Below are 16,202 nucleotides of genomic sequence, written 5' to 3' on the forward strand. Positions count from 1 at the left end.
TTTTTCTTTTATATGAATTTCATTAACTGTTGTATCACTTATAATGATTGCCCCCCTCCCCCGTGTGTTGTACACAGATATTTCAAAATTTAATGAATCACTTAAACACTTCCAACCCTGCCACACTGGGATAAACACCAAAGATCAGCACCCATGCTGTCACCCCCTTAAGTACAATTTCTAAAAAGAGAATGACTGAATCCAGGCTCACTAACACATTATGACTTTCAATATTAAATATTCACCTCCAAGATGATTCCTGAGCACAACTTTGTAAGAGTACAGTTGGTTTAAAAGTCTAACAGAGCCAGTAACCAGACTCCCAACAATCAGACAATGGCAGTTAGAGTAATGAGGAAAGCCCCCAACCTTGAAAAGTGCATCTTTCAGACTCCGTAGAGTGGTCCCAAGCAGCAAATCTTTCGCTGAACTAAACCAGTCGAGAAGGACCACATAGTCCACACTCCCCCTCTTTTTCCATGTGTCTTTAGAATCATCTGAGAGGTTTGCTTCAATCCAACTAGCAGTGACTCTGAAATACATGAGCATTTGTACTGAGGCAAAGTTGAGCATATTCTGTGCCATACCAGGACAAGCTTTCCCAAGTTAAGTTCCATATTAAGATATTAACTAGCCAGAGATATTCTACCCCTTCTTTACTGCATGTCAGTGCTTTTAGTAATTACTAGAGAGGGAAAGAAACAGACTCAATTTTAACTTCCTTTTCTTTTTTTTTTTTTTCTTTTTGTTTTTTCAAGACAGGGTTTCTCTGTATAGCCTTGGCTGTCCTGGAACTCACTCTGTAGACCAGGCTGGCCTCAAACTCAGAAATCCGCCTGCCTCTGCCTCCCGAGTGCTGGGATCAAAGGCGTGCACCACCACACCCGGCTTCAATTTTAACTTCTTAAAAAAAAAAAAAGATGGGGGCTGGCTCAGCCATTATGAGCACTGACTGTTCTTCCAGAGGTCCTGAGCTCAATTCCCAGTAACCACATGGTGGCTCACAGCCATCCCTAATGAGATCCGACTCCCTCTTCTGGAGTGTCTGAAGTCAGCAACAGTGTACTTATGTAAAATAAATAAATAAATCTTAAAAAAAAAAAAAGGTGGGGGTGGGGCACAGCAAAACTGAAAACAGGAAATCACCTGGACACCCTTCTCAGCCAAATCTAAACTGTAGAGTCACGTTGGATACATTATTCATATTTAAGCTCATGTCTATCTATACTTATAATAAGTAAACAGCAAGATTTAACTTAGTCAGCAAGCACACAGTGCTTACAGTATGACAGACACCATATGCTTCAGACCTTATTGACTCCTCCCAGCAGTACCAGTCAGGAACTATTACTCCATGTTCCAGTACCCTGGCATATAAAGGTCTGGCAGCCTGCCTGTGGTTACAGCTCAGGTCTGTGCTTACTTAGGTCCTGTCACCAGCATGTTCTCAACTACGAAGGAGTCAGTGCTCAGCTATTCTTTTGTTCATATGGAAGTTCAGGCCCTTACCATGGCCTGTTACCCAGACTGCAATCCTGTTACCCCATCCTTCTCTTCTCTAACGGCTTGTCCCTCTGCTGTGCTCCTGCTTAGGATCTCTAGTCTCCCTGTCTTCTCTGTTTGCTCCCACTCCTGGTCTCAGAATGTGCACATATTCAACACTTGCTAAGAACTTTTCTGTGAGTCTTCCTTAAACTAAATTTTAGGGTCTACTCCAAGACAGAAAAACAGACAGACAGACACCCCAATACACATCCACCCACCACACCTCACTAACTTAAGGAACACTATTTATTTTAATTTTTATCATCTTTCTTGTCCTTATCTGCCTATTTAAGTAAAAGCTTCACAAAGGCAACAACGTTTATCTCTTCCCTGGTTTAGCCTCAGCACTTAGAACCACAGTAACCCAGCCTACTGCTCAGAAAATATTTGCTGAATGACAGGACGATTGAATAACACAGATCCATTCTGTTGATTAAAAAGAAAAACAAGCCAGTGTTCTAGAATCCACCCAGCATTTAGTAGGCATTTAGTGTTTAACTGACAGCACTGACAAGCTGAGTGGGACTGGTGAAACTTTTACCGATAAATAAAGCAAAAGGCTCTGGACTAGAAATAAAATTAAAAAAATCTGTTCCTAAGTAATAATGTTGGCTACTGTATCAAGTGGGAAGGGCAGAGGAGAAGGAGCTGGTATAAACCATCAGCATCTAGCTGTCCTGACAGAGATAGATCAAGATGCTTGACCTACAACGGAATGGCATGGAAGCCAATGAAATGTGAGCTTCTTAAGAGGCATTTATTTCCCTACATAATTCTTTTACGTTTAGAATTTTAGTGACGATGTTGGGTAATAACAGAATCAAAAAGTGTTTCCCAAATATAAGTTTCTTATGTATTATCTTCATAATTTGTTCTACTCATACTATAATTTAATCTTAAATGTAACTTAATAATCAATTAAATTTAATTATACTAAGTTTAATAAATTCATATGTTCCTGTATAAATGGAAAAAGCACCACCATATCCAATACATAAAGGCCAAGTCTAAAAACAAAACAGGCCAGTAAGCACATTGCTGTTATACAAGGAAATGACCAGAGCAATGGTAATAAGCACACCGGGCTTACACAGCAATGGAGACAACAGTACACAGATTGATTGAAAGGACACAGTCGTTTACACACCAGGAGGTCAAGCGGGAGCACCACAAATTCAAGGCCAGCCTGTTAGCATAGCAAACTTTGTCTATTATCTAAGCACACAATGACCTACCCTGGACTGATAGCTTCTTCAGGAACACTGAGAGAATCCAAGATACAGGAATGCTGATAATCCTGTATTTTTCGAGCATCCATTATAATTAAGCTTGTGTTTTTATCCATCATCATCGTATATAGTTCCTTTGCTGTGATAGCTCCTTGGAGTTGAGAGACACAGTAGTAAATGACAAGAAACACCCAGTTCTATGTGCTGGCATATTAGCAAACATGGAAGAGCAAAGTATTCCTGACATCACAGGCTTATCATCACACAGCCAACTTTTATCTTTTACATGAACACATATACTGACATTTATTAAGAGACAAGTTCCATGTCTTGTTTATACACAGGTTAGACACATAGCTCAGTGGAATAGTATCTGCCTAGCAGTCTTCAGCTCTGGGTTTGATTCCATTGTGACTCCCTTCGCCCAATTAAAACCTTCATGTCAAGGTCCCAACTGTACCTGGTATTAGTTCTCTCAAAGAAAGAAAATTAAACATGTGCCTCATTAAAATAGAAACATTTCATACACAAATGCATGATTAATAAAGTCACAAGGGCTGGTGATGTGGCTCAGTTGGTGGAATACTTTTCCAGCACACACGAGGCCCTGGGTTCAATCCCCAGCAACTGCATAAACTGGGCATGGTGGAGTACTTGCATTAAAAGGTCAGCCCTGACTACATATAAAATTCAAGGCCAGTCTTGTATAGATAAGTTACTGTCGTAAAAAAATGAGTCTCAAAAGGTTCTAATTTATCTTTTTCTAATTCTTTTTTGGGTCTCTGATGAGGTGCTACAAGGACTGTTTGAATGTTTAGATTTCCAATTATTAATTAATTGGAATGGGGTATGCAATTTGGCAAAAACAAACAAAACTATGTTGCTATTTTTTTTTTTCAGCTTTACCACCTGCAAGGAAAGATCAAAAAGCATCACGTTAAACTTTAGACACAGACGCTGCTTGCCAGAAGCACCTTCTACCACGGAGAACGGGGTGATACCTACGCAGGATGAACTACAAGGATGATGAAAACTAACCTTACGATCACCAACAGCTTCGAGGAAAGTACCTTACACCACACGAAGTTTATTTTTAAAATTACTGTATGATCAGTACACAATTACTTTGGTGCTACATATAATTATGTTTAATTTATAGTTTTTCTGAAAAAGAAAAAAATTCTCTAATAAGTGAAGTCAACTACCTATCTTATTGGTAGGTCATAAACTTGTCACTAGATCTTACAATACCAGGTATGGATACATGCAAATTACAGGTTAAGATTTCTTCTTCGGGGCATAAGGGCATCCACTAAATAATTAACTCTTACAAACTAGAATCACAAATAACAGCTAACAACCCTTAAATTTACTATGGATTCTCAAAGTTCAATATGTGCAGCTGAATTCACTATGAACTGTTTCCTTACTAACTCCTTTGACAGTTAATGCTGTCAACTTCACAGTATCTAAAATCACCTTAGAGACACCTTCTAGGCACGTCTGTGAGGAACTGTCTCATTTCTATTCGGCTGGCTGAGGTGGCATGGCTCCATGGCTGAGGTACTGTCTGGGTGAAGAGGAGAGATGAACAGAGTGCTAGCACTCATCTTCCTCTGCCTCTGACTGCACTGCAGCCTGCCCAGCTGCCTCAAGCTCCTTACTTACTTCCCTGCTGTGATCAACTGTACCCTGAAACCGTGAGCCAAAAGAAACCCTCTTTACAGATGGGGAAACTGAGGTAGAGTGATAAGTATCATACTCAGTATACTGAAGAGCAGCTGCTGAGTGGTCATCTCTCAAATACTACGCTATGGTTAACTACTATACCTAGAAAACAAAATAAGTAAGCTGCACACTGCCACATTAGATCATGTCAGACTAAAATGGTGCATAAACTCTCCCCTCAGTAAATCAATACAGAACTTACACAGTACAGGAAGACTCTCACTGTATCAAACTGAAGTCTACTCCAATGGAGAGACTTAGAGCAACGTCCTTTCTCACATACCTCTCTCTGCAGCTGCAGCTCCAGCTCCTTCACTCTTCTCTCCATTAATCTAGTTCACAGAAGAAAAACGTTTCAACTTCACAAAAGAGACTCAAACTTAATACTCCATTGCAATGGAAAGCTAAGAAATAGTGTGCCAAGTAATGGCATTTTATAAAAAATACACATTTAAAAAAAGATACAGCTCAGTAGCAGAGCACTTGCCTCGAGTGCATGAAGTACTCATGCCTGGTAACACCCTCTGCCCTCAAGAGTTTAGACACAGGACTGGCTTTACTAGGCATCAACTAAAATAACCACAAGTATATCAGAATCGCTGTTCAGTCTCCAATTTTCTTAAGCAAGTACCAGATATCATTTGAGTACTTAATTAGGAAGTGCTTCTTAAAATGAAACAGCAGTTCTAGTATTCTAGTCAGTGTTTTCTACCATAAAATTAAAGGAAAATCAAGTAATAACAACATATTACTTATACTACTTATACAGTTTACATTTTCCGAGGCAACATGACATAACCTTGTAAGATGCTAGCTCATTTTACAGATAGGAAAACTGAGGACTCGCTTGGACCTATGGGTCAAAGTTAGTAACACACTTGTAGGTGCACATTTGCCCAAGTTATATATATCGCCTGGCTCCTAGCATGACACAATATGAAACACAGGGTATCATCCGCAGAGAATTCTCATCATGAAACGAAACAGCACTGCCCAGACACTGCAGGAAATAAAGGAAAGCCTACAGGCGGGGGGGTGGGGGGGTGGTGGTGGTGGTGGTGGTGTTGTTCACTTTCTTTATTCAGTCAAGTGCATGGTATGACGAAGTTTCAGAGGAAGTGAATCTTAAAGGGAAATTATTTTAGTGCCTTAAGAGATATAACAATCAGAAGACAGTTCATTGTTTTGCATCATGATTCAACAAATTAACATGTAGGCAACAGCAAAATCCGAATACAGACTGAGCACCCAGGGATACTAAGGAGTTACTATTAAGTTTACAGGGTGGCGAGGACTACAAGTTATGTGAACTGTGCAGCAAAGCAGTTAGCAGTAAAGTAGAAGAGCTGCTACTCAAATAGTACAAATACTCAAGCTGAGAGAGAGAGAGAGAGAGAGAGAGAGAGAGAGAGAGTGAGTAGGAGACAAAGTGGGCAAATGTTAACGTCACAGTAACAGGGTGGGAGATGTAGCACAGTAGTACAGCTGGTCATCTGCTTGCCCTAGCATGCCATTAACTTGACAAGATTACAAGGGCCTATAGTCTTAGAAATTGGGGCAAAGGCAAAAAAGCAGAAATTCAAGGCCAGCCTTAACGACTTAGTGAGCCTGGGCTACAAGAGACTCTGTCTCAAATTAGAGAAAAAAAGTGACTACTCACTTCTTCTAAAAAGGCAATAAGGAGCTTGAGGGCTGACTCAGCAGTTAAGAGCATTGACTGCTGACTCTTAACACCAGCACCCACATGGCAGCTCACAACTCTCTGCAACTCCAAGATCTGACTCCCTCACTCAGACATACATGGAGGGAAAGCACCAATGCCCATAAAATAAAAATAAATTATTTTAAAAAACAAACAAAAGGGGCTGGCGAGATGGCCCAGTGGTTAAGAGCTCCGGCTGCTCTTCCGAAGGTCCCGAGTTCAAATCCAAGCAACCACATGGTGGCTCACAACCATCCGTAACGAAATCTGATGCCCTCTTCTGGAGTATCTGAGGACAGCTACAGTGTACTTACATATAATAAATAAATAAATCTAAAAAAAAAAAAACAAAAACAAAAGAAAAGGCAACAAAATGAAAGAATTCCCTTTAAGTCCGGTTATTGCTTATGGCAGCCACTTGACCTGTTGAGAAGGTTAGCGGTTTGTCTCCCTGTGAATTCCAACAACTGGAGATCAGACCAGTGCTTAACCCAGTGAGACCTCTCCCAAATGCCAGCAATCCACACTAGCAACAGGGGAACACTACACACCCCTAAGAAACACAGGGATCAGAGGGAGCAAAGCACAGCCTCCAAGGATTTCAACAACTGAGAACCACTTACATCTTCGGGAGAGTAATTCTGAGAAAGGAAGGAAGGGGCACAGTGACAGCTGGCAGAGACTGTGTCACTGGTGGCTTTTGATAAAGACATCTTGTACACATGCTAAGAAGACTGAATGAAACGCTGAGCAGGACAGACAGAGGGAAAACTGGAATAGAGGAAGAAAGGAATGGATGGCGTGTGTGCCTAAGACTCCAGTAACCAAAACTGTTTGGGACCAAATAAAGCAGCAAACCAAGTCCTTTGCTCTTTATTTTATTTTTGTTTTTTGGGCGGGTTTCTCTGTGTGGCCCTGGCTGGCCTGGAACTCACTTGAATAAACTCTGAGCTCCACCTGCCTCTGCTGGGATTAAAGGCACTCACCTCACCACCATGCCTGGCCCTGGTCCTTCTCTTAATGGAGATTTATCAGGAGGAAAAAGACACCTTAGACCTTGTTTTAAACCTTTATTTGGGCCGGGCATGGTGGTGCACACCTTCAATCCCAGCACTTGGGAGGCAGAGGCAGGCGGATTTCTGAGTTCAAGGCTAGCCTGGTCTACAGAGTGAGTTCCAGGACAGCCAGGGCTATACAGAGAAACCCTGTCTCGAAAAACCAAAAAAAAAAAAAGATCTTCATTTGGCAAACCTGAGTCCAAGAGTTGTTAAGCAAAACTCGCACAGGCCCAGAACTTAGATAGATGACAATCCAATGGTTCCTCTCAGGCCACCCTCCTTCCACTGTAGTGACTGCTAACATTGTAACCAGTGACCAGGACAGTGCTGCTGTGGAAGTTCACAGGAAAACCTGCCGTCGGGACCTTTGATTCTAGTTCCAACCAATGGTATTCCTAGTGCCTCAAAGAACTTTACAGTGGCAGTGCACCTCCTCCAGATAGGTCACCTGGCAAACAGGACCAGCATTTACACAATAAACTTGCAATACCCTTTGGGTTTTGGTTTTGGAATCCAGTAAATTCTCCACAGAGCGTCTGGCTGCCGCACCGCTGTCCTCTCTCCCCATCTCCTGCCTTTTCTGTTGCTGCAGCTGCTCTTCCTCCCGTCTGTCCTTTTCTTCAAGTTGTTTCCGAACTTCAGCCTCTTCGTATCTAGTTGAAAGAAGCTTCCTATTAACACGACGGAGTATAGCTAAGGGAGTTCATGTTTCATACTTAGCATCCTGGCTTGGGAGAATTCTGCTAGCGTTCCCATACAAACCACATGCATCTGCCCTCAGGGGCTGTCTGTGTACTTTAAACTGGACAAACGCCTTGAAAAATAAATGTTATGCTCTTTTTATTAATGTTGTTCTTGCTTTTTCACTAGTTTCAAGTAATTATCAATTCTGCTACAATTTCATTTTTAAAACAAACTCTTGATTCACTCTGGAAGAGGACTTATCCCAGTATCTCACTGTGTTGATGATTTAGATCAAAATGTTAAAACAAGTATTCAAGAAAGGTATTAACCACATCAACTGGAGAATTATTATCAAAGTCAAGAAGTGATTATCTTCTATTTTGCTAAACGTTAAACAAGCTATGGTGACTACAGTTTGCAGCTATTCTAAGACATTGCTCACCCAGTCATTAGTGAATACAGTAATGACTGCTGGTTCTGAACTTAAGAGGATCAGGGGAGATGGAGACAGAGACAGAGATGGGGTGGTGAGGGAAGAAAGAGAGAAGGTAGAGCCGAGAGAGAAAAGGGTAACAAATAATTTACTCCAGTCAGTTAGGAAAGAATGAACTAAAACTCTGCCATGCTTAAACTGTCTATCGTCCATACTTGTATATGAAGGACATATACCTCCCCAGACAGCCACAGCTCTGGACTGCCACAAAGACAAGGAGCAGGCAGGGTGAAGGACTGGGAAGGGGAAGGACATCTGTCAAACGCTAATTTTGATGGTTTTATTCCTAACATCAGGACTTCATGTGCTGAAGAAGCAGCTAAAACTAATACAGAGCGCCAAAGTTCCAGTCCTCTTTGCATAAAGTTGTCCCAGTCTATAGCCAACACCCAAACTAAGTAAGAACAGAGCAAACACTGAGGAAACAGCTAACTTTAAAAGACTTTCCACATGCTGACTACCACAGGCAAGACAGTGTATAAAATCCGACCCAGCCAAGTTCACCACCATTCCAGAACAAAATACCCTAACACTCTTGAAGGGAATAAAACAAGAGGCTGAGTCTCTATAACCCACCATGTCCAAAACTAACCAACACAACAAGAAAATAAGACATCCAGAGAGAAAGGGCAAGCAGTGAAAACTGGCTGAGATAAACCTGAATGACAGATTTAAAACAGCAATCACAGCAGCTAACCAACTGCCCACGGAAACGTGAACCGTGGTTTGTAATGACTAGACATAAAGGACACTTCTGTAAAAAAGCAGATACTATAAAATAGCCAAACAGAAATTCTAGAGTTAAAATGTTTCTGAAAAATAACCTGAAAACTGGAGAAAACATTCAGAACCTAAAGAGCAACAAAAACTATGACAAGAGAGGCTTAGGCAGCAACAGAATAGCCTCAGGTGGATTTCCTGACAAACCAAAGACCTGTCACAAGAATAGCCAGAGTGTCAATAAGAGAATGAAACAGAACAAAAATATTTGAAGAAATAATAGCCCAAAACTCCCCAAATTTGCTAAAAGACATAGATTTACAGATGCAGAGTCCAGTAATCCCAATTAGAAAAAATAGAAAAATAATGGTAGTCACATCATAGACTGCTACTAAAGAGAAAATCTTAAGCCAGGAAAGAAGGACATAAGACATACAGTAAATTAACAACAGGCCCAACTGGTATGGACTTCCATGTCAGAATCAATAAAAGACAGCTGGGCATGGCACTGCACATTTAATCCCAGCGCCCCAAAGGCTTCTGTGACTCTGATGCTGGCCTGGTCTATATAAGAGTGTTCTAGGCTAGCCAGAGCTACCAAGGGGGACAAAAGACAAAACAAACAAACACAACCACAAAAACCCTGTCAACTCAGAAGCATGAATCTTATGAAAACATTACTTAGGAACAAGGGCATCAGTTCATAACTTAGTCTGACAGAGAGAATGACTCCCACAAGCTGTGGCAGACGACCACATGCTCCCACCCCAAACAAATAAGCAAGCAAATGAAAAACAGGAGTAAAAATAAAAGTATTTCTAGATAAGAAAAGTGAAGAACTTGTTCCTCACAAATGTGGACTACCAGAAAAGCTAGGGCGATTCTCTAGAGCCCAGCAAGGAGTCAGGCAGAAACCTGCATCGTGTAGCAACAGAGCAAGCCAGAAAACAGGACAGGAAAGGCAGGTAGAGAAAAAAGTACTTCCCCTTGCTTTCCTTAAAGCATATATGCTACGGCCGATTAGGCATGAACAGAGGGACCGTGTCAGTGAGGTAGACTGTCAGGATAAATGGAAAAGTAGGACAGAATTAAATTGAATGAGCTGCCAGTAATGAAGGAAAGCTGCAGGCCAGCCTCAAAGGAGACTGTTTCCAGATAAGAGAAACAGTGATGGAATTCATCAGGAATGTATGATAACCATAGATGTATAAAAATGCCTAAAACACAACTTAAGATTCACAAAAGCTCAATGTGATTACAGAGAGAAATAAAGTATTTGTTTAGATTTTTAGTACCCTGTCATAATAATTGTTACAACCTCATTGCCAAAATAAACACCCCATGAAACAAAACAAAAACTCATAACAAACCACCACCACCTCCAGTAACAAAAGCTGGGCTAGACTAGGCCTGGAAACGCAGGTCCATAACCTCAGATATTTGAGACGGTGAGGCAGGAGGGCTGCAAATTCAAGGCTAGTCTGGGCAACTCATGACAGTGTGTGTGTGTGTATGTGTGTGTGTGTGTATCTTTCCAAGTTGGAGCATTTGTGGTAGCACAGGCCCTAGGTTCAAAATCCTTGAGGGGGTGGGGCAAAAATAGTTAAGATCTGAACAGCATTCAACAAAGCACAGAGACCTAAATGACAAACAGTACTACAGTGTAAATAAGGTCTGTCAACTCTAACCCCTCCTAACCATCCCCACCCTATCACACTCCAGCTGAAATTGCATTTCCATTGTGAGGTATATTCAGTCACTGCACTTGTCTTTTCAAGTACACACTGCATACTGGCCAAGGTAAAAGTATATGTAGAACCATAAACAGAGACTGTTTAATAATCAATTATCTGTAGCGATGATGAAATTGAAATAGAAATCAGTAAGATACCCAGAAAAATCTCATATCTGAAAATTAAACACCATACTTCTAAATAATACTGGGTCAAAGGACAAACAAAACACTCAAGTACTCTGAAAGAGCAAGTTACTCTTAACTCCTGAGCCATCTCTGTAGCCCCTATTTGTAATAATTTCATAAACTGGAAAGGCAGTCATGATAAATACTGAAATCTGATTGTTTTTAAGATATGTGATTTTTGCAACTATAGGGAGATTAAAACTAAGAATAAATACTTCATATTAAAGCCAATAGCAGTTTCTAATATAACGTGCCATATGTGAAGAATTAAAATTCCTTTTTATTATGCCAAAAAAATTTACAAATACCTTAACATGAAAAATTGGACATGAGTTCTAATGTAAAACATCAGTGCCATTTTAATAGCCTAAAATGTTCATGAAGAATATTAGTAGTAACACATCAATATGGGCAGTATCAGTTAACATATGACTTGTTTGCAGGAAATGGCTATTATAGGTATGGTTAGATATAAATGAGCAAACCTATAGTATTATCATCTTCTAATTTGCATTCTTTTTCAGAATTTATAGTAACATCAGTACCTTAGTTTAAGGCTTTCAGAGAGTCTTTCAGCTTCTTCAATAGCTTTTTTGATGTTTGCAGGTCCAAGTATTGAAAGATAATAATCCTGAAAGTATATGAAAACAATGCCACACTGTTAGTACCAGGCCCAGTTACAGCACTGGCGTTATATAAAACACTAAAATCTTGGTGCCTGTAGAAAAGAAGTAGAAGTGTTTGTTTTTGATGTCTAACCTATATAAATGCACAACTGTCCAAAACTCTCAAAGTATCTTTATAACATCAGTATGCACAAGATCCATGATATAACACATTTACCTTATTTATGAGATGCCACTAAAAGTAACACTGCTGATCACAGATAAATACTGAGGAGAGTTTGGAAGAACAAAGCAAATTTTCTTCTTACAAATGTGTATACACTAAGTTTCTTTTCTCCAGTCTCCAAAGGAATAAAGCAAATTATGAAAAGATGAATAATTTGGGATTTATTTGCTGAGACTGGGGCTCAGTGTGTCTCCCAAGCTGGCTTAGATTCTAGGATCTTCATCTTCAACTCCCAAGTAATGGGATTATAGGTATGTTCCTCTGTGAGAGGCTGTATTTACTATATTAAACAGATATTTTTGCCTCTATCTGTAACAGATACATGCTAACTAGAGTTAAGATACTTTTGACACACAAAACAAATTTTTTACTTGAGGAAATCATGAATTTCTAAAATCAAATAGAAAGTAATTGCATAATCTAACTCAAAAAAAGGTCTGATGTGGAAAGTAACTAAATGAAGTTACTTCAAGAGGTCACACATTAAGGTCAGTGAGACTCTGCCATCAAGGCTTATTGACTCTAATTCATTCCATGTCACTGTGTCTTTGTAACAGTAACAAAACCTATTAGGACACTTCATCGCTAACAGTAGTAGTAGTAGTAGTAGTAGTAGTAGTAGTAGTAGTAGTAGTAGTAGTAAAAATGTGTGTGTGTGAAAGGCAGTGAGTGAGAAGGACCATGAAGATAAAGGGCTCACCTTCAGCATCGAAGTGGGAAAGAGTAGTGACCGTAAAGAAATCTGTTGTAACAGTTATCATGTATCTATGCAATGATCTAAACTAAAAAACTCAAGCCTTTGACTTTTTACATTCTAATTCTTCACTGTGTCAGAAAAGCCCTTCACCAAGTAATACTAATAAAGGTGTAGTTTATTCAAAATTGCACCAACTGAATATTAGAGACTTCTAGTGCAACATGTTCTTTAAAAGTACAATACAATCATTGCAAGCCTCTCAGAAAAGCAAAACACAAAGCAAAACCAAAAATGTCCTCATTTATTTTACTTTCATGAACTCAATTAAAAAGCTAGTCTAAGGCGGGCAGTGGTGGTGCACACCTTTAATCCCAGCACTTTGAGAGGCAGAGGTGGGTGAATCTGAGTTCAAGGCCAGCCTGGTCTACAAAGTGAGTTCTAGAAGAACTAAGCCTATACAGAAAAACACTGTCTCAAGAACAAAACAAAACAAAACAAAAACAAAAAAACCCTGCTGTGTTTGTGACTGTCTATTAGAAACTAGGAGGCAGCAGTCCTCCCCGTCCTCTATTATTACTGAGGTGCCCTAAAGGCCATGATCAGCATAGATATTGTTGACAACATGTCAAGTGGCATAGAGCGACAACACTTGATTCCTCCTCAACTGAAAATCCTGCACAGGTTTACCCGTACAGCTTTCCTATTTCTCTCAGCTTCTCTAATTTAAAAGGTTAACCAGCAGGACTATAATGGTGCACACCTTTAATCCCAGCATGTCTGAGACTGAAGCAGGTGCATCCTACATTTGAGGCCAGCTAAGCTCCATAATAAGAGCCTGTCCAAAAAAAAAAATGGGGAGTGGGTGTGTGCGTGCGTGCGTGAGTGAGTGAGTGTGTGTGTGTGTGTGTGTGTGCGAGCGCGTGTGTACGTGCGTGAGTGCTTTGCAATGCTCTGATTGAGTCTTGAATATAACTCTAGTTTCATGAGGATTTGCTATGCCAGCATTTACCCCTTCTCTTGCTTCTCACATGACCCTGAAAGCACTGCTCAAGACCCAGCAGTTTTCAGCTCCATCACTGTGCCCTCTCTACTACATTAACTTTTACTTAAACACTTAGCAATATAAAACAAGGAATTCAGCACCATATTCTGTCCCTACTCAATGTAAGTAGTTATAATTATAAAATACGTAGGCAATTTAATACCTCACATACTTGAAGGTTAGAGTAAATAAAACAAAACATAAACAGTTCTAAAACAGAGGAGATATGAGGGCTCTAGGCAGATAAACAGGGAATCAAGTGCAGCATCCAAAGTAATAGCCTGAGTTAGCTGACCCTTTGAAGGCAGCTTCCGAACCTGATCTTCACAAACTCAGTGACACTGAGGACGTGAAGAGTTCTTTTTTTTTATTAGATATTTTCTTCATTTACATTCCAAATGCTATCCCGAAACTCCCCTATACCCCCCAAACCCTGCTCCCCTACCCACCCACTCCCACTTCTTGGCCCTGGTGTTCCCCTGTACTGAGGCATATAAAGTTTGCAAGTCCAATGGGCCTCTCTTTCCACTGATGGCCGACTAGGCCATCTTCTGCTACATATGCAGCTAGAGACACGAGCTCTGGGGGTACTGGTTAGTTCATATTGTTGTTCCACCTATAGGGTTGCAGACCCCTTCAGCTCCTTGGGTACTTTCTGTTGAAAGAGTTCTTATCCATCAAAATTAATCCCAACCTATTCAAAGGGGAGGAACAGACAATCAAAATGGTAATTCCAACCTTGCCAAAGAGAAAAACACGAAGTTCCAAAAGTAAAGCAAAAAACAATACACAAAATCAGTTCAATGACAGACTAACCAGCTGACAGCAACTACCAAAGTTAGTCATCGCCAAGCCTTCCAAGCATTTAGAGAGTACCAGGGCAGGAGCCGGGGTAGAGGTGTGTGACACACAACCTCCCAGTGTGCATGTGGAAGGCAGAACAGCATGTGGGAATCTGCTCTCGGCTACCCTGCGGGGCCAGAGAGTCAGATCAGGTCTTCCAGCTTTGCAGTCAGCCATCTCACCAGCCAGCCCTCTTTAAAAGCAATTTCTCCAGAACATTTTAAAGAGTGTTTGAATTTAGGCAGGCTTCTGGCTTCTTAATCTGCAGATAAGTATGCCTTTAAATATTAAAAGATGTTTTCTCCTATAGTAGGACTAATTCAACCATTTATGGGGAGGCAGATAAATCCCTAAGTGCAAAGGGACATTAAAACCTTAAAACGCAATAACAATTAGCATGGTTTTGCTGGGAGAAGAAATGACCATTAGCTTAACTATTAAGGTATCCCTCCTTATTAAGAGATGTTATCAGTCACTATACTCTGGGCAAAAACAAAGGGGTCTTCAAATAAGAGGAATTTTATTGCTTCTGTAAGTCAACTTTCCCACTACAGAACAAAGTAAAATACTATAAAGTATCAAGTGCTAACAGAGTGTGTCACTGTAACCTCCAAAATAAAATATCAATATTAATTTCTAATTGGCTAGGCATGCCGCTGTACTTTTGAAATTGAAGTGCTTTGGAGACAGGCAGGGGGCCTCTAACCTCTACGCCAGCGTGACTTTGGGACACTCAGACAAAGAATGGTTCCTCTGTGGGGTAAGAAATCTCTAGGCAGTACTTTGCTGTTTCTTGTGATAACAAGGTCATTTCTAAGGTGGAAGCACTAATACAGCATTCTTCCTATTCTTTAACACCACTTATATATTATTTTGCCTGTTTCTAGGACAACTGAGATGCAAACATCTTTTCTTTTCCAATTCTAGCTATCAGTTTCTCTGTCTATACCATGATAGCCCTCACTTTCTACTCCTGACTTCAGCAAAGTGAAAGACTAGTATCTGCTAAACAGATTAAGAACAAAAAAGAAAACATGAAGAGACATTGACGTCTTGCTCTTAATTCTAGAGCTGCATCTAACACAGCTCCATGTCAGTCAAATAAAAGGCTGACAGTTACACACCTGACCTTAAAGCAGACCTGAAAACACACTCGTACTTACTTTACTTTACATCTGTGTGTGTTGTGTGGATGTATGCCACGTGTGCAGGTGCCCAAGGAGGCCAGAAGAGGGCGCTGGATACCCTAGAGCTGGAGTCAGAAGCATTTGTAAGTCACCTGAAATGGGTGCTGGGAACCAAACCTGGGCCTTCTGCACAAAGCACTCTTATCCACTGAGCCATGTCTCCAGTCCCTCTGTTTTATTTATTGATAGAGGATCTCTCTATGTTGTCCAAGCTGGCCTGGAACTCCTGGGCTCACAAGAGGCCACAAGCATGAGCCACTGTACTCAGCTATTATTTTTCTTATTCAGTGCACTGAATAAACGCAATCCTTCCACCTGATCTAGCAATAATTTATTACAACAAAAAGCAAACAATTGGTTTATATACTGTTATATGCATATATTGATCCAAGCAAAATGTATGCATGAATATACTAACAAATAATAAAAATATATTTTTGCTTTGCTTTTCCTGGCCCCACAGGAGTTAAAATTGTCCTGTTAAAATTGTTTAAACATGTG

At 40.4% G+C, this 16,202-nt stretch overlaps 1 protein-coding gene across 1 annotated transcript in view; it reads right to left on the minus strand.

The window, feature by feature from the left end:
- The window catches only part of Usp8 (ubiquitin specific peptidase 8), a 52,535-nt gene that overhangs the window by 23,783 nt on the left and 12,550 nt on the right, over positions 1–16,202 (minus strand). The window contains exons 4-8 of the mRNA XM_021185785.3: positions 11,626–11,711; positions 7,753–7,915; positions 4,786–4,834; positions 2,781–2,925; positions 370–532 (exon numbers count right to left, since the gene is read on the minus strand). Of these exons, the coding sequence (XP_021041444.1) occupies positions 370–532; positions 2,781–2,925; positions 4,786–4,834; positions 7,753–7,915; positions 11,626–11,711 (606 nt within the window). The remainder of the gene's footprint in view (positions 1–369; positions 533–2,780; positions 2,926–4,785; positions 4,835–7,752; positions 7,916–11,625; positions 11,712–16,202) is intronic.

This window comes from Mus caroli, unplaced genomic scaffold (genome assembly GCF_978045245.1).
Source record: "Mus caroli unplaced genomic scaffold, Mus_caroli_1 scaffold_2, whole genome shotgun sequence".
Classification (NCBI taxonomy): Eukaryota; Metazoa; Chordata; class Mammalia; order Rodentia; family Muridae; genus Mus; species Mus caroli.